Source organism: Sphaeramia orbicularis, chromosome 9, assembly GCF_902148855.1.
Source record: "Sphaeramia orbicularis chromosome 9, fSphaOr1.1, whole genome shotgun sequence".
NCBI lineage: Eukaryota > Metazoa > Chordata > Actinopteri > Kurtiformes > Apogonidae > Sphaeramia > Sphaeramia orbicularis.
In genome coordinates, this window is record NC_043965.1 from 2,188,578 (window position 1) to 2,208,722 (window position 20,145).

Here is a 20,145-nt window from a genome sequence, read left to right on the forward strand (position 1 = left end):
AAAAAAAACCCAAAATGAGTGAAAATGAACAACATAATCACACCAAAAATTGTAAAAAAAAAAAAAAAAAAAAAATTAACAAAATTGACAGAAATAAACAAATATGAACCAAAATCAACAAAATGAGTGAACAAGAACAAAAAAAAAACAAGAAATCAACAAAATCTACTTCATTTAACAATTACAGGTGTTACAGCTCATGTTCAACATTCTAGTGTTGTGGTGATTTTTCACTTTTACTGTGTTTTTACTCAGTTTTGACCATGGAACTGTTTTATGTAGTTCAACCAGGTGTCAAAAAGCAGCTGGACTGATTTAGGAAAAAAAAAAAAAAAGCCCAAAATTCAAATCCTTGTTGTTGTTCAGTTTGTTCCAGTTCACAGTTGATGTTCAACATCCTAAATCTCTTATTGATGTACATTCTAGTGCCTTATTTAGTCCAAACCTGTCAAACTTCAATTCCTCTCTTTGTCATTCTCTGTTATTCCACCTGTTTTGACCCTAAAACACACAGTAAAAATAAACCACTGAAGAAAAAGAACACAAGGACATACTCACAGCAGCTTTTATGATAAATTGACAGCGGTATGTTTGATTGAAATAATGTCTCAGGGGCCAAAGCGTTAAAACACTGAATACTGGAGCACTAAAAGGCATAAAATTGCTCAGAACTGGCAGAGAATGTCAGCAGCTGCACTCATAAAAACACTGCTAGTGGTCAAACCCAAACGGGCTGAATCCCAAAAATGTCCAAAAACTCATGGAGACGTCAAACTCTGAATCCTCTGAATGAACTACAGCTTTTCCTCCATCTGCTGGAAATCAACAGCAGAGGATGTTGTTGTGGTTCTGGCTGTTACTGTTACAGCTCCCAGAGGACGCAAACAGCTCAAACACACTAAACACACACTGAAGAAGATGATGACAAACACAAGGATGCTACGTGATGACGATGCAAACGCTCTGAATGGCTTTAATGAACCTCTGTTGGATGTTTAACCTGTGCTGAAATCCTTTTAATGCACCGTTTTTGGAAATGATCACATAAATCAGTGTTTCTCAAAGTGTGGGGCGGGCCCCCCAGGGGGGGCACGAAGGCTTGCTGGGGGGGGCATGGGATCTCTCCTGAGTGTTTTTTTTTTTTTTCTTCAGGTTAGAACATGTAGCAGGTGGTACTAACATTTTAGTGTTGGAGCACCCTGGATTCATTTTAGGGACGTACAACAAACAAATCTGCTGCCATGGTGATCTGTGACTAGACTAGATGAAGAGTTTAGGTTTGGACAATGGACAACGACTGGACTGGAAAAGAAACATGTGCAATGTTTCTGGTTTTGTACAGTTTGTACTTTAATGTTCTGAGATGTGCAATGGAAACTGCAGCCACTGATATTGTTAAAATGTTCATTTTGTTACCAAAATGTGTTTGTTTTTCTAAAAAAAACGTAGCTTTATTGACATAGTTGTAAGATAATTGTACATTTCCTATTTTTATTTGGAAAAATACAGTCTCAGGAAGCAGTCTTGTTCAGTTTACTTATATCAGTGTTTTTCAACCTTGGGGTCGGGACCCCACGTGGCGTCGCCTGGAATTCAAATGGGGTCGCCTGGAATTTCTAGTAATTGATAAAAAATTAAAACTTACTAATAAAAATTTACAATATATAGCCTAAATGTTGTCTAAAATTAACATTTATTTGCAACATAGTATAGCAAACTATTACACGATCAAAAACAAATTAATTTTAGCCAAAAAAAATAGTCTCTGTTTGGAATGTCTGGGGTCGCCAGAAATTTGTGATGTTAAAATGGGGTCACGAGCCAAAAAAGGTTGGGGACCACTGACCTATATTGTTCAAGCAAAAATCTAAGTTATTTTTAATTTGCACAACAAATTATTCAAGGAAACATAAAAAATATTGTTACAATATTGATGTTTGATATTGATGTTTCTTTCAATAAAAGTTCAAATTGTGCCACTGTTACAATGGGTTCGGGTTAGGGTTATGCACTGTTACCATGTTGTTGGGATTGAGGGGGGCCTGGAGATTTTTTGTCCTCCAAACAGGGGCCCCACAGAAAAAAAATGATAAGCACTGATATAAATACACATAGACTACATTTATAGAATATTTACAGCTAAAATACTACCAATAAACTACACAAACCACAAAAATACAAATAAAAACACAAAAAAAGGGAAGAAAACTCAACAAAACTCATCAAAACACACTAGTAGAACACTCCAAACAGCACTATTACTAATATATGCAATTATTTACAAGAATTCACCGCTAAAACCTCACTAAAAAGCTACTAAAACTAATAAAAATCTTCCATCTCTCTCTCACCGACTGCACTCTGCTGCTCTTGGCTCCACCCACTTCCACCCCTCCCCTTCAGCCAATGCAGACATCTACCCTTATGTGTTCTAGACCAGTAGAAAGAACCCAGTCTCAGCTAAAAGATAACGTTTGGATTGGACCCAACGGTCTTTAAAGGGCTAAATATGATCACATGTTGAATCCAACTCCAGTCCAACTCTACACACTTCCACTCCAGACTCTCAGCTGCTGGTTCGACTCCTGGACGGGGGATAAATCCATCTTTGACAGCCTCTTAAATCTCACATCCGGGCGTCCTCTACACCCCCCCACCCCCCGAACTGGGCCGACGCCAGGCGCACAATGTTCCCCAGCGCTTCACAAACAATACATCTGTAACAAATACAAACCAATGAGAGCAGCAGACTGGGAACGAGTTACATAACGGAGTAAGAAAAAAAGAAGAAGCAGCAAAAAAAAAGAGGAAGAAGAGGAGAAAGTCTAATATGAGTGAGTTTCTACTAAAACAGATGCACATGAGGCTTTATCTGACACACGCTGGCGTCAGATAAATATTACAGCTGCGCAAAGGAAAGGAATGTGACAGATCAGAACCACAATCAGAATCAGAATCAGAACCAGAGAACCAGGATCAGAGTCAGAGTCAGAACCAGAGTCAGAATAAGAGTCAGAATTAGAGTCACAGTCAAAACCAGAATCAGAGTCAAGAGTCAGAATAAGAATCAGAACCACAATCAGAGTCAAAGTCAGAATCAGAGTCAGAATCAGAACCACAATCAGAGTCAAAGTCAGAATAACAATCAGTATCATGACCAGAATCAGAGTCAGAATAAGAACCAGAATCAGAATCAGAATCAGAGTCAGAATCAGAATCACAATCAGTATCAGAGTCAGAATAAGAATCAACAGTCGGAATAAGAATCAGAACCAGAACCAGAATCAGAATCAGAGTCAGAGTCAGAATCAGAATCAGTATCAGAGTCAGAATAAGAATCAACAGTTGGAATAAGAATCAGAACCAGAATCAGAGTCAGAATCACAATCACAATCAGTATCAGAGTCAGAATAAGAATCAACAGTCAGAATAAGAATCAGAACCAGAATCAGAATCAGAATAAGAGTCAGAATCAGAATCATGTTACATCGACTTAAAAAGCACATGAACTCTTCTAGACAGTCCATGTGTTCTGCTAAGCTCTGGTCCACCTCAGGGTACAGGACTGGGTGTCCCTAAAGTCTGGACACATGGAAATCTCATCAACTATATATTTTTTTAGAAATTTTCAGAGATTGGCTCGAAGACTTTGTCCTTAACCGGACTGGCAGACGTTAACCCCCTGGACTCCTTTTTCTAGTTGATGCTTAAGGAGAAGGTGAAATCCCTGAAACCCACAGATGGAACCGACTCGACTGAACACAAACAGAGTGAACGTGCTAAAATCAGCAGCAATGTGCAGTTATTGCATCGAGCGAATCTTCCAATAAAACTCATATAGGTGACCCGGTAGTTGGATCGGGAAAAGGTCAGATTATTTTCGCCTCAAATGACCTTCTACGGAATTCATTCAACCAAATACCACCTTTTTCAAGTGGCTCGGATCTGGTTGTTTTGGTATGAATACCGCACCCACCCAAACAAGATTATTATCGTAAACGAAAATTCACGAAATGACAAAAACTAGAATTGAAAAAAACATTTTCGTTAAGTGAAATAAATTAAAACTGTAATTAAAAGAAAAAACGATAACTAAGTGAAACTGTATTGTGTGTTTACAAAACTAACTAAAACGTATAAAAATTATGGATAAAATGCCCTTCGTTTTTGTCTTTGTCAATGTCGGATTGATATGAAATCGATTCATTTCACTCTAGCAATTTTAGCTAGCGGCACCATATGACACTTCATGATCCGCCACTTGTCGTCATTTGTCGTTTAGTCGTCTTCTGGTCCCCACTCTACCTGGAAACATGGAGACTAATGTTTGGAGAAAGCAGCAGAGTCCTGTCTGGGATTTATGAGAATATAACGGCGAGGAAGATAAAAGATTTGACGAAACTAAAATTAATACTAAAACTAAGCATTTAGAAAAAAATGAAAACTAATAAAAACTAGCAAACCTGCTCTAAAAACAAATGAAAACTAACTGAATTAGAGAAAAAAAAAGTCAAAACTAATGAAACTAAACTTTTATGAAAAATCCAAAACTATTAGAACCTTGCACCTAAATAAACTGCATCAAAAACTGGAAAATGAACTAGGGATGAATTCAGATGGACTTAAGGTTTGTAATGTGGAAGGACACAGCAGACCAAAAATAACTCCTGTTTATGTCAAGTGTCGACCGAAGCCTGAGGACACCGGGATGTCATTTCAGAAGAATAATGGAATATTATTTTATCATTACGACAGAAGTCTAGTTCTGGGTATTAGTCGATACTTTAGCAGCGAAACAATCATCTACAGTGGAAACAGGTCTATATTTAATCTAATATTAACTCAAATTCTACAGTCGTTTCTAGTCTTTTACAAACACAAGACAGACTAAAGACTAAAAACTCTGCCACAGTATCTTCTCCCCAGTTCAACCCCAGTTCAGTGACGTTTAATGAACGTCATGGCTGTCAACACGGGGGTAAAAATACGGTCAGGGACAGTGGAGGTAAAGTTTGAGACCAATGCAGGACAAGTCAAGGATAAAACAATCAAAACGGCTGACGACAGCAGCTCATCTCAACAAATAAAGGTCAAATAAAGCAGAAAACTCATGTTCACATTAAAGGAGTGATATTTTGCTTTTTGTTTTGTTTTTTAAATGGAGTTCTTCTTTTTCCCACATTTCCCTGTGGTCTCCATAAACTGTAAATGCTCTGCTTGGGTCTGAATTCTTCATTGATTCAACTCCACAGGTCCATCTTCAACCCTATTTCTGAGGAATGACTAAGGCTGTGTTTTGGCAAGAATCTGGTGATATGATACAAATCACAATACTAGGATCACAATACGATATATCCCGATATATCATGATACTGTTAAAAGGCAATTTTTTGTTTGTTCCTTTTAAAGATTATTTCCTGGAACGATTGAATCACACCAGAAATATATACAAATACTAAACATATTTTTATTTCAGAACAGGATCTAATGTTATATCACAACATTTTTCTAATTCTCCTAGTTTCCAAAGGAACAAACATCTGCCTCTCAGACAGTAAAAAATGCTGTTAGGATGCTTCAAATAACCATTATTTAATAAAACAGTGTTAAATAATAATAAATAAGATAGAAACAATAAAGAAAACCAAAAAAACAAAAATGAACCTCCGCCATATCTGCATTTGAATAAATACCTAAAAATATCAATACAGTACATTTTAATATCGATACAGTATTGTGAAATGAAATATCGTGAATTGCGTTTTTTACTACTGTTTGTTTTTTAACTTGTGGATACTGCTGGAACCTGTAAATTTCCCTATGGGATGAATAAAGTATCTATCTATCTATCTATCTATCTATCTATTGCAGAACCAATATTTATTGACATAGTATTGTGAAATGAAATATTGTGATATATTGCAGAACCAATATTTTCTAACACCCCTAGTAATGACACCAGAAAGGTGGTTTGGAGCGCTGGCCCTTTAAATGCTCATGAGCCACTTCAGGCCCCGCCCCCTCCAGGTTATTGGCTGTGCTGCTCTGTCCCGTTCAACCAACAACTGAACATTTGAGGTAATGGGCTCCAAGTTCGGACAGATTTTCAGTCTGGACTACAACCGCTGCTGCTGACAAACAATTATGGAGAAATACTGGAGAAATGTTGGTCTGAAGTCTGGACCTGATATGAGCAAATGTCGTGACGGAACTAGTTATGAAACGAAACAAATTAAGAAGGAATTCAAATAGGTTGTAGAAATCTACTGGATTTTTGTCCAAATGAATCTAATGATAGTTTTGCAGCAGCTGGAGGGTTCAAATTCAAACTGTTCGAACTGTTAGGGTCCAAATACACAAAGAAATGAAGCACAGACTAAGAAAAGTGGGTTCAGACAAATATGAACCATTTAATGGTAGGTCGACTTGGATTGATTTTCTGAACATTTCTGAGGGGGATGTTCCAGCAGTTTACATAAAACAACACAGAATTTGTGTATTTGGACCCTAATAGTTCAAACAGTTCGAATTTGAACCCTCCAGCTGCTGCAAAACTATCTTTAGAGTCATTTGGGCAAAAATCGAGTGGATTACTACAACCTGTTTGAATTTCTGTGTAATTTGTTATATTTTATAACCACTTACATCACGACATTTGCTCATATCAGGTCCAGACTTCAGACCAACATTTCTCCAGTATTTCTCTATAATTGTTTGTCGTCATCAGCGGTTGTAGTAAAAACTGAAAATCTGTCCGAACTCGGAGCCCATTACCTCAAATGTTCAGTTGTTGGTTGAATGGGACAGAGCAGCACAGCCAATAACCTGGAGGGGGCGGGGCCTGAGGTGGCTCATGTGCATTTAAAGGGCCAGCGCTCCAAACCACCTTTCTGGTGTCATTCCTCAGAAATAGGGTTGAAGATGGACCTGTGGAGTTGAATGAATGAAGAATTCAGAGCCAAGCAGAGCATTTACAGTTTATGGAGACCACAGGGAAATGTTTAAAATGCATAATTCCATTTAAAAAAGCAAACTATCACTCCTTTAAGGCGTTTAACTTCTATCAATTTAAGTCGCAGCTTGCCATTGAGGGGTGGTAGTGGGTCCTGAAGCCGGACCAGTTCAGAACCGCCGAATTAAAAGACCCCAAACAGCCTCTTTAGTTCAGTTATATAAAATATAGTGTGTCCGACCTGTGTGGCCGTTCTCCTGACTGCTCGGTAATAATCCTCGCCTTCCCAGCAGGCACCTGTCCACCGGCTCCAGCACCACATCACGGCGTCACCAGAACTAGGATCAAACCTCCAAACCGTCCCAGATCCCACAAACCCCGAGGCGAGCCTCCGGGGCTCCGGCTCTGCTCGTCACAGATTGGTCCAAACTCCCCCGATGCATGTTGACTTTACCAGCTGAGTCAACAACGCAGGGAACAACATCGGTAAAAATTAACCTTTACTGGGAAAAAAGGAAAAGCACTGAAGGGAAGCTCAAATCTGTCAAAGGTGAAGTCAAACGTCTTCAGAATCAGGTAAAACACCCACACATATGAGGTTCAGTCCCCGTAAGAGAAACTGAAAGCACAAGACGAGGAGTCAAAGGGACTTCCCTGATTCACCAAGACCTGTTTTATGAGCCGCTGCGACGCTCATGTTGGAGATAAAACCAGTTCAACAGTCTATTCCAACAGCTGCGGAGACGTTTCCAGTAAAATAATACCAGAATAGACTTGAATAATCACAACGCCAAACTTTTCTGTTTTAGTGCAAAAAAATAACATTAAATCATGAAAATATTTACATTTACAATCAATACAATTATTCTAACTCTGTGATTTAATCTGACAAACTAAAATTATGGTCGTGTGTACCAGTGTCAGACACTTTATTAAAGTGTTATTAAAATGTCTAACATTAATTAAAATGAGCAAAAATTAACAAAACAATGAACAAAATGAGGAGGATAATCAATAAAATGAAGAAAATAACAACATGAACAGAAATTTTAAAAAAAAGAATAATGCACAAATTGAACAAAAATGAGCAAAAAGAGGAAGATAATTAACAAAATAAAGAAAATAAACAATAAAATGAAAAAAAAAATTTAAATGCACAAATTGAACAAAAATGAGCAAAAAAAGGAAGATAATCAACAAAATAAAGAAAATAAACAATAAAATGAAAAAAAAATTTAAATGCACAAATTGAAAAACGAGCAAAACGAGGAAGATAATCAACAAAATAAAGAAAATAAGGAACAAAATAACCAGAAATTTAAAAAACAATCCACAAAATGAACAAAAATTAGCAAAATGAGGACGATAATCAACAAAATAAAGAAAATAAACAACAAAATGAACAGAAATTAAAAAAAAAAAATGCACAAAATGAACAAAAATGAGGAAAGTGAGGAAGATAATCAACAAAATAAAGAAAATGAACAACAAAATGAACCGAAATTTTAAAAATAATGTACAAAATGAACAATAATGAGCAAAATGAGGAAGATAATCGACAAAGTGAAGAAAATAAACAAAATGAACTGAAATTTAAAAAAAATAATAATAGTGCACAAAATGAATATTGATCAAAATGAGGATGATAATCAACAAAATAAAGAAAATAAAGAAAATGAACAGAAATTTTAAAAAATAATGCACAAAATGAACAATAATAAGCAAAATGAAGAAGATAATCAACAAAATGAAGAAAATAAATAACAAAACGAACAAAAATTTACAAAATATTGAACAAAATGCAATGAATAAAGAAAAGGGAACACAACTATGAACAAGATGAGGAAAACAAACAATAAAATGAACAGAAATGAATAAAATATTGAACAAAATGAGGAGAATAATGAAGGAAAAATTAGGAAAAAATGGGGAAGTAATCACTGAAATGAGCAAAAACAAATCCAATATCCATTTATAATAACACTTTTATCATAGACATTGAAAACATCAGATAACATGTCATTTGTTTTTAATTCATGTCATTAAAATCAGATTTAACACACTGAATCTTTGATGCCGTTTCTAAACTATGGTCGCTCAGTGTATTCCCTCTGAAACTGATTAACCCTCCGTCTGATTGGATCGCTGTGTTTTCATTGTTATCGTTGAGGTGTTTTTTTTTTTTTTTTATCTCTGATTGGTCGACTGTGCCTGGGTATTTATAGCCTTTTAATGAGATCCAAGTGTCCAAAGCTGGCTGTTGTGTTTGCCTTGTGCAGCTCCACAGAGAGCCTGTTTGTCGTCCCTGCTCTGGGATGGAACAGAAGCTGAGGCTGAAGCAGCTGTTGGATGTGGAAGCCTGTGGGTGGATTAGCCTCTGGATTTACACCCTGACATTAGTCCAACCAGCAGAGGCTTTCAGGTCCTGACATTTACAGAGGCTTTGTCATCTGGGCTGCGGTCGAACGGACACGTCTAGGAGTCCAGTCCTTCCCTGAACCACCACGACCAAGAATTATCCACTAAACCGGAATCCACGACGGCGTCTACAATCAATCATCAGCTACGTTCTCATCAATTTTATCACCGTTCTTTCTTTCGTTTGGATCCCGCATGATTTATTTCCCTGACAAATGAAAGGTTACGGCTCTTTATTTATTCAGGACCAAACAAATGTGAGGAGTTCAGGTAAACAAAGCTTTTCATCAAACTACAGCCATCAGTCGTCAGTTAACCCTTTAAGGACTCCCAGTAGAACAGGCCGAGGCTCCTTTATGTTGTTTTTGCAATAAAAGTGTCAGAACATGTCTTTTTTTGCCTATTCTTTTGCACATTTTTTTAAGAACTTTCAACATCTAGTCATTAATCATCATTATTACCTCCGCCAAGGAGGTTATGTTTTTGTTGGCGTTGGTTTGTCTGTTTGTTTGTTTGTTTGTCTGTGTGCAAGATAACTCAACAAGTTATGGACAGATTTGGATGAAAATTTCAGGAAATGTTGATACTGGCACAAGGAACAAATGATTAAATTTTGGTGGTGATGGGGGGATGGACAAACTGAACTGCCCTGGCGGAGGTCTGCGCTCTCCGAGTGCTTTCCTAGTTATATGTAATAAATGCTTGAAACAGTGTGTTATCGCAAAAAGGACTTGATTATTAAAAATATTTATTATGAAAAACAGCTGTAAATGTTCATAATGAAACTTTTTTAGATTAAATAAATAATCTTTCCTCTATTTTCCATGCGTTGATCCACTGTAGTTGTTCTAGATCATTGTGTGTTCATGTTCTTCTTGTTCTTTTTGGTTCTTTGGTGTCATTTGGATCCTGTTGATAGTCTGTGTTCACTTTGTGTCTAGTTGTAGACAGAGCCGCCCATTTCACTAACAAAAACATCCATCCTCTGATTCAAATACACACATTGGATCTGTCTATGAACTGGAGAGATCTGCACAGACATTTACACATATACAGAAATATATAATTTTCAGAATGTTTAAAGATAAAATACAGCTATCGACTAGAAAAGCACTCGGAGAGCGCAGACCTCCACCAAGGCAGATCAGTGCCCCCCCCCCCCCCCCCCCCCCCCCCAGTCATCACCAAAATTTTCATCCAAATCCGTCCATAACTTTTTGAGTTATCTTCCACACGGACAGACAGACAAACAAACAAACCAACGCCGGCAAAAACATAACCTCCTTGGTGGAGGTAATGAAGAGAAATTACAGATTAAACCACATAAAAAAAGCACAAACACAGGCAACACACACTGGTAGAACACTCCAAAACAGCACTATCACTAGGGCTGGGAATCTCGGGGTACCTCACGATACAATATGATTCGAAACACAATACATGGCTCACGATCCCGATAATATCTTGATATGGCGATACTGGTATTATTGATCTATTGCTCTTAATAACCTATGATATATCCATGTCTTTATAGGAGTGAAACAAAAACAAAAAAATAAATAAATGTCATAGTTTATATTTTGCGGCATAATTTAACCAGAGTACAAACAGCAATAGTGCGAAAACAGTGACGGTGTTTTAGTTCAACAGAACTGGAAACAGGATGTTTTAATGTGTCTGACAAACAGTGACACTATTTTAAACTCATTCAGAAAACACCACGTCATGTCTCTACAGTGTACATGTTTGTCGTGCCGTATTTCTGTGAGACAGCTGGTACACTCTGTAAAGTCCTTCTCCATCTTTGTCCCATCCACACTAGAAAAGCCAAAGTCAGTCCACACTTTGGATTTAAACGATGCAAATGGTGAATTTCTCAGTTTAACTTCACCGCTCCAGTCCTCCATATTAGCGCCAATGTTTGTTTTTTCTTCTTCTGTGACTGTGGCCTAATTTTCAGCCACTCGTCTGAGGAGCGCCCCCTGGAGGACATGTAGAGCGGTGACTAAACTCACTAAGGAGGAACGAGGAAAGAAGTTTATAACGGCTGTATTTGAATAATAATAATTTTTTAAAAAGATACACAGTGAGAGTGCATCGATAACCCATCGTAACATTAAATATCACAATACTTCACCATGTTGATATTTTACCACACTATTATATACAATTAATTACAAGAATTCACCACTAAAACGCTGTTTAAAGTAATAAAAATCTACCATCTCTCTCTCTCTGACTGTACTCTGCTGCTCTCCTCTCCGCCCACTTCCATCCCTCCCCATATGCCAGACTGCAAAAACAAAAAAATAAGTAATCCTACTTTTATGTAATATACTGGGGGGAAAAAAAGGTTTTTGTGTTCTTTGCATCAAAAATGACAAATATGGCATTTAAAGGGTTCAAAATATGACCGTTATTGAATATTTGGTGTTTTTGTTTATGGCTCAAATTGATAAAATACAAAGAAAATGGTAAAAAAGTGAAAAAACAAACTGTATGAGAAATATTTTGACATTATTACAGCACTGTGCAGATTATTTTAGGTGGTTAAAGGGACTCTAAGGGCAGGATAAAGGAGGGTTAATAAGACATAAAGTCAGCTTTAATCAACAACACAGACTTGAAAATGATGGATACTTGGTTATTTCTTCTAGAATGGACATCTTAAAGACTGATTTAAGATGCAAGTGTAAAGGATAAAAAGCACTGGCCTGTATACGTTAATAAACCTCATATAAAGAGGATGAATGCAGTAAGTAAAAGGTCAAACTAAAATCCTAGAATTGCGTTAAAAACACAGTCGGTTTTATCAGCAGCTCTGCAGACGTCCGTTCATTTCCTGTACAGTTAACGGTGGGACAGTGGGAGCTTCTATTATGGGATGTTTCTAAGCTCATTAGTATAAACAGGCCGTACAATAAGACAAGTATATTTATCATATATGTCCCAAGATCATAGAAAAATGTGTCTCATTTCAGAAAATAAGAACAGAGCGAATATAAAATGCCAAAACCAAAAATAAGATGAGAAAATAGAATCTACATTTTTACAAAAAAGCAAGACTGAACGGACCTAAAAGTAGAATAAAAATAGACATAAAATATGAATAAAGACAATATTAACAGTATGCAACAGTATGTATATCTATGAAGTCAAGTCTAATAAAAATATTGATTCTATGTTTGGATAAATATGGAATAAATATTACTTGTTATTGCAAGGAAGAGTACTGATAATTGACAATCCCAGTGAAATATCTCATTAACTGAACATAACAAACATCTACAACCTTGTTTTGTTCATTTTTTATTCATTTCACTTGCTGTTTTATTTGTTTTTGTTAATTTTGCTGCCCACTTTAAGACTTTTTCGCCAATTTTCATTTTGTTCATGACACTTAGCCTGTTATTTTGTTGATTTATTTTTCCTTTTTGGCATTTTATTGACTGCTTTTTCTGTTTTTATTCATTTTGATGCTTATTTTATTTTATCATTTTATTATATGTATGATTTTTAGTTCATTTTAGTCTGTTTTTTTCATTTTTTTTATCCCACATTATTACATTCAGAATTCTGTACGTACTTCAGAAGACATAAAATAATGGACTGAAACATCTAAACTAGAGTTTTTCATTTATCCTATTTCTGCAGTGCATGTAAACACATCAGATCTGATTATTACTACCACCTGATTCCTCCCAGTTATTCGATTTTTACAGTCATGTAAACGGGGTCACTTCTGTCAAATAAACCCCTCCCAGTTTCCTGCTTTGAGTCCACTTTGGTCCAAACGTCTCCTTCATCCGACCCACCGGGGGAATCCAGACCACGTGAAACACAATCCGACTGTACGCAGAGAACGGAGCTCCAGCGGCGCCGAAGGTCAAAGCCAATCAAATATTATGGTTCCACGTGTTGGATGAAATAATACAACCTTTAGAATATGACCCTTCACTTCAGCGCTCGCCGCCGTGGGGTCTGTGTGAGAGTCGGCGCCGAACACGTTCTCACAGGTGGAGAGTTTCTGTGTGAGCGCTCAAAGTTACGCACTGCACATCTGCACCTGAACGCAGCAGACTTCACTGACAGGTTATTCCAGTTGGATCTGTGGGTTTTCCACCTTATTCTGTTTTTGTCTGAAAAATTTTAATGTTTGACTCAGTCTTTTTTTCTTTCTTTGATTCATTTAACAGGGACGTCGTACATTAATTCACATCACTGTAAACACACCAGAGTTACAATAATGGTTATTTTTCATCTGCAGTAACTGGACAGATGTTGAATCATCACCCTTAAAGGTAACACAAGGTTAAAAAATGCAATTTCTAAAACACACATTTAAAATACCCCAACACAGATGAGTACAAGTTTTGCAATACAAAATTTATAATTAATAACACATTAGACAAAATAAGTTAAAAAATATTCAAATGCACATAAACTTAGATATATTAAAACTAAAATTTGGTTTGTGAATGTGTTTTACTTGTGTTTCTTTCTTTTAATCTCTGTTTATATTTTTGTTGTACTTAGTCTATCATTGTTTTATTTTTATTGTCTTTATGCTAATATCATAATGAGATGACATTAATTTATCTCACCTGATTTCACCTGCACAATCTGTTTCTTTGTTTAATTTGTTGTTGAGTGCAAAATAAATAAATAAAAATAAATAAATGTGCGCGTTTTCGATATTTCTACTATTTTTTATCCTATTTCTTATCTTACAGCTAGAACCTGAGTACACATTTCATTCTTCATGTTCCTCATTGAATGAATGACAATAAACGAACCTTGAGCCCTGAAGGGGAATTCTGACTTCAGACCAGTTTAGTCTCTGGTTTGTGGCACACGTAGCCCCACCTCTAAACGCCCTGATGAACAGAAGCACCTGAATGCCTCCTTCTCTACATTCATGCTGCATTCATGTGCTATAGAAACTGATCTCATGGCATCGCGTTGTATGTCACGTCCGTTCTTATGACATTTGGCGTGCTATACGTACACATTTTCAACCTTTTGCGTGTTGTTCAGCGCCATTTTATGTTTACGTGAGTCATGATATCCCGTTGTGCTATGCGAATTATGGTAAAAACTAGTTACGAACTCAAAAATTGCACACAAACGCCCCCTTATGTTGCATTTTCCGCTGGAAAACTGGGAAAACATGTGATACACGAGTTGTCGAGATAAAAACAATCGCAAATGATAAACACTGTTTTCATTAAAAATGTGGAAAAAGAAAAACAATTAAAAAAAGACTTTCTTAAATGAATGAATGAATGAAAAAAAAAAAAACAACTGCTGTATCAGATGAATTAAAACATCTAAAACTCTTTTACTCAAGTGGCAGGTCAGCATAAACTGTGCATCAGCCATTTTTCTACTACACCAAAAGCACTTGAACACAACGCACTGGTCATTTCAAATTCACTGGTGGAAATGCTCATGTTCCCTACAGCACCTGAAGGCATCATCAGTCTGGGGTTTAAGAACAAGCCTGAACAGGTGGACCTTCATCAGGGATCAGGCGCACGAGCCAACATGTCATCATATCAAAGGGCACGGCCTCGTCTGCAGGGACGCCGTTGCCTGGATACAGCGGTTTGAGGCGGCGATGGCGGCGCGACAACGCACGAAAACACAACAACGGCGGCTTTCACACACGCCGGCGTCCGATCTGATTTAGTAACGCAACACAAACAAGAAGAACAAGTGAGAGAGTAAAACAGACTCCAGAGTGTTCTGGTTCTGAGATGGACCCAGAAAGTACAACACAACCAGAGGGAATAGAATAGAATAGAACAGAACAGAACAGAATAGAATAGAATAGAATAGAATAGAATAGAATAGAATAGAATATGAGACACATAGAATAGAATAGAACAGAAATGAATAGAATAGAATAGAATAGAATAGAATATGAGACACATAGAATAGAATAGAATAGAATAGAATAGAATAGAATAGAATAGAATAGAATAGAATAGAATAGAATATGAGACACATAGAATAGAATAGAATAGAACAGAATATGAGACACATAGAATAGAATAGAATAGAATAGAATATGAGACACATAGAATAGAATAGAATAGAATAGAATATGAGACACATAGAATAGAATAGAATAGAATAGAATAGAATAGAATAGAATAGAATAGAATAGAATATGAGACACATAGAATAGAATAGAATAGAATAGAATATGAGACACATAGAATAGAATAGAATAGAATAGAATAGAATAGAATAGAATATGAGACACATAGAATAGAATAGAATAGAATAGAATAGAATAGAATAGAATATGAGACAGAATAGAATAGAATAGAATAGAATAGAATAGAATAGAATATGAGACACATAGAATAGAATATGAGACACATAGAATAGAATAGAATAGAATAGAATAGAATAGAATAGAATAGAATAGAATAGAATAGAATAGAATAGAACCAAATATGAAACATAGAATGGAATACAATAGAAAAGAATACAATAGAACAGAACAAAATAGAATACAACAGATAGAATAGAATGGAATAGAACATAACAGAATAGAACAGCACAGAATAGATAGAATAAAACAGACAGAATAGACTAGAATAGAAACAAATAGAATAGAACAGACAGAATAGAATAGAATAGAATAGAATAGAATAGAATAGAATAGAATAGAATAGAATAGAACAGACAGAATAGAATAGAATTAAACAGAATAGATTAGAACCAAATATGAGACATAGAATGGAATACAATAGAAAAGAATACAACAGAACAAAATAGAACACAACAGATAGAATAGAATGGAATAGAACATAACAGAAAATAAGACACATAGAATAGAACTGACAGAATAGAACAGAACAACAGAACAGAATATAATACATATAGAATAAAATAGAATAGACAGAATAGAATGGAGAAGAATAGAATGGAATGTCATTTTATAGTTTACTTTGGCTGCTTTGTTCATTTTGTTGGTTATTTTATTGATTTTTCTTAGTTTTATTCTTTTTTGCGTATTTCTTTCCACATTATTTATTATTTTGTAATTTTTTTTTTAGTTTTTGTTCCTTTGATTTACTATTTATTAGTATACACATAAACCCAGTGTGTCCATCCACTGTCACTGATCCAACTCCACGGGTTTTACTGGTGAATCAATGTTATGGAAGATGACGGTGTTTCCACATCCGTTTAAACCAGTTATTTCCATGTATTGATAGGATTAGTGGATCAACAGGTATGAAACAGTTTAGATCAGTAGATGGTTTTGGTTTTTGAGGGTTAACTGAATAAATACAGGGTTCTGGATGGGATGAAATGATGAACTCTCCTCATTTTTTAAGTATTTTGCTCACTTTCTCCTCACTTCAAAAGGATTTGTTCAGTTTTATGCCATATTTCAAGGTTTTTCAGTTCATTTTTTCCTTATTTTTCAAGTATTTTACTCATTTCATTCTCATTTTACAAGTTTTTGGTATTTATCCTGTGTATAATTGAGGTAAAACTGTATTTTGCACCAATTATTTACATGCATTAATAGGATTAGTGGATTAACAGGTATTAAACAGTTTAGATCCAAAGAGGCTGTTTAGGTCTTTGCAGGTTAATATACTTTAATATGAGTTCTATCCAGTTACTAGTTTACAAATACAAGAACACAGACAAAAAAAAAACAGATACACACTCAATCCCAGTGCAGCAAAATCACATATTTTACTGTCTTTTTGGATAAAACCTTATGAAAATGTGCATGTTATGTTCCTTTTAGAAGCAGAGTCAGTCCAACCCACACAGACAGATGCAATAAACTCTTAAATGTACTCAGACGTAAGGACATACATGCATTTTTCACTCACGTACTTACAACTTTAATGTGTGCCACTTCCAACACACACATATAAACAGAGCTAGAATACACTCAAGCACTAAAATAAAAAAAGATGTTATGACTTCTGTTTTTGATGGATATTGCAGTTGTGATGTGAGTCATGACTGGAGCAGGACGGACCATTTCTGCAATTTCATTTTCACAGAAAAAACAAAATATAAAAATGATGATGATGTGACTTTTGCTGGCGTTTGTGCCAAACAAACATGTTCCCTTCCGTTTAGAGAACATGACTCATTCACCACCAACAGCAGCTCCTGTGTTCTGGATGTGACACTTCAGATAAAGGCTCAAACTAATATATTTTATTTATTTATTTCACCTTTATTTATATATAAGATATTTAGAGTTCTGTGTGATAAAAGTGTGCAAAAACACATGTTGCTTTTACTGAAAGACCTGATGATCGGGTTGATCGATATGAAAAATTACACTGCATTTATGTCCGATTTTTGGTTTGACATAAAAGTCGTGGTTTTATCGATACTGGTTATTTTTGTATTTCATTGTCTCTGAAAAACATAAGCTGATGAACAGATGCACATAGAAAAGTCATGGAGCCACTGTGACGATTGCAATACTAGTCATTACACATTTTCACCTAAAAATATAGGTTTTCCTAATTATAACCATAGAATTTTTAATAACACAATATTTTTGCACTTATTTATGTATATTTCTTTAATTATCATACTGATAATACATTGTCTAGTACATATTGCACAAATTGTGTCTAAATAGAGTGTTTCCATATGTATATTTGGTATATTTGTTGTTACTTTTTTTTTTTTTCTTTTTTGTTGTATTGATACTTTTTTCCTGCTACGTTTTTTATTCTACTTGACTGGAGCGACTGTAACATCCAATAATTTCCCTCTTGGATTAACCCTCCGGTATCCGGGTGCACCTTTTAGGCACACTTTGCACTTCGTGCTAAAAAATTTCCTATTATTTTTCACAATTTAAATAAGGTTAGAATTCAAAAGTTGTTCATTTTTGCATGATCTTTAAAATTCTGTCCACCAACTAAAATGTGCACATTGTAAACAAAAGAAAATGACCAGACTAGCGTCTGTCTCCCAAGTGTGCCTAAAATGCACTATTTCTTCCATTTGATATGTATGATTAGGGCTGACCTTGATTTACAAAAATAAAATCAAATTAGAGCAGAAAAATAAATCAAAATATAATATTTAATAGTTTGATTTATAGGTGTGCATTTTTGGCACACTTGGTGACACACGCTGTATTTTTGAACATTTGACCTAGCGCCAAAAATAATAATGCAAATTAACCAATGTTGCTGTTAATCACTGACATATGCCAGGATGAAAAAATCAAATATGTGATCCAATTTTTATGTAGTATATTGTAAAAAAAAAATTATGTTTTTTGCATCCAAAAAATGGTTTGTTTACATTACAAACACGGCATTTAAAGGGTAAAAAAATGTGACAATTATTGAGTATTTGATATTTTTATTTATGGCTCAAGTTGATGAAATAGAAAAAAGTGTAAAAGAATTAAAAACAAACTGTATGAACATTTTTTTGACATTATTCCACAAATGTGCCAAAAAGGCACACTCGGTGCTTAGTAAGGGCCTTACTGGATGGGATACCGGAGGGTAAAAAAAGTGTTCTGATTCTGATTCTTCTTTGGTCAGGGTGACAACACAACAAAAGCTTCCTTTATGATTCTTTGCAACACTGCAGCTTAGTGTTTTCTGAGGTGAATGTGTGTGAAGATGTGGACGTATACCGTCATGTTTTGGCTGTTCGAATACAAGACACAATGCATTCTTACTCTGCAATTTCCAGCATGTTAGCTAGCAAATCATTAGCTTCATAGCATACTCGCCTAAGTCATATTTTTGGCCAAATCTGCTTAACTTTACTCATTTGATTCCTTTTATGCAGATTCACAATTTGGCCAAAAACATGACTTTCATCTATGCACAACATCTGCTCCCCCAAACACATCCAACTGTGACTGTCAACAGATATTGATCACAACTTTAAAGGGAATTGTGATTTTGTGCATTTTTCACTTCAAATTATGTCAAAATCTATTAAACATGTGTCAAGAGGCTGAACAGAAACAACCGTGTTCCCTCACGTCTGAATGTTGATGATATTTGCATCGATTTTACAGCCTCATCACACACTCTGAAGACACGCAGATGAGAAAAATACGCACGACACATCAGAAGAAAACACACACTGACATTCAGGTACGAGCACTGATGTTGTGGAATGCGCACACACACACACACACACACACACACAGCGCTGTCTGCAGCGTCGGCGTGCTGCGAGCTCACCAGGTCGTCCAGGATGGAGACGGGGAAATCAAACATGCACATCCTGACAGGCTGAGCCAGCGCTCGGTGGAGGCTGAACACAGACTTAGCCTCCATGCTCCTGTTCTTCCTCCTGCTCCTGCTCTTGTTCCTCCTCCTGCTCCTGTTCCTCCTCCTGCTGCTCCTCCTGCTGCTCCTGTTCCTGCTCCTGTTCCTCCTCCTGCTGCTCCTCCTGCGGCTGCTGCTGCACGTCCAATCCCCCAACACAAATAAAGCATGAATACGGAAAAACACAAAAAGAAAAAAACAAAACAAACAAAAAAAAAAATCTCAAAGGAACTCCCAGAGCTGCTCCCTGTGCTCTCCAACCGCAGACTGACACAGAAAGAAAAGAGGAACCCCTCCACCTCCTCTTCCTCCTCCTTCCTCCTCCCCCTCCTTCCTCTTCTCGGTTTTCCTCCCTCCTCTTCCTCCTCCCTCTCACCAGGGAGCGTCTTAACTGTCAGCAGCTGCCCTCTTGTCTTTCCATCTCCTTCCTCCTCTTCTTCTCCTTCTCCTCCTCCTCCTCTT

At 36.2% G+C, this 20,145-nt stretch overlaps 1 protein-coding gene across 3 annotated transcripts in view; it reads right to left on the bottom strand.

The window, feature by feature from the left end:
• Positions 1-20,145, bottom strand: part of LOC115425887 (ral guanine nucleotide dissociation stimulator-like) — a 101,901-nt gene that overhangs the window by 59,508 nt on the left and 22,248 nt on the right. Inside the window, exon 1 of one of the 3 annotated variants that reach the window (XM_030143738.1) lies at positions 19,597-19,743. The exons of 1 other annotated variant lie outside the window; for it this stretch is intronic. In XM_030143738.1, the coding sequence (XP_029999598.1) occupies positions 19,597-19,692 (96 nt within the window). In that variant the 5' untranslated portion in view covers positions 19,693-19,743. Of the gene's footprint in view, positions 1-7,193; positions 7,503-19,596; positions 19,744-20,145 lie in introns of those variants that run through there. One more of the 3 variants, XM_030143739.1, reaches the window with a different exon arrangement.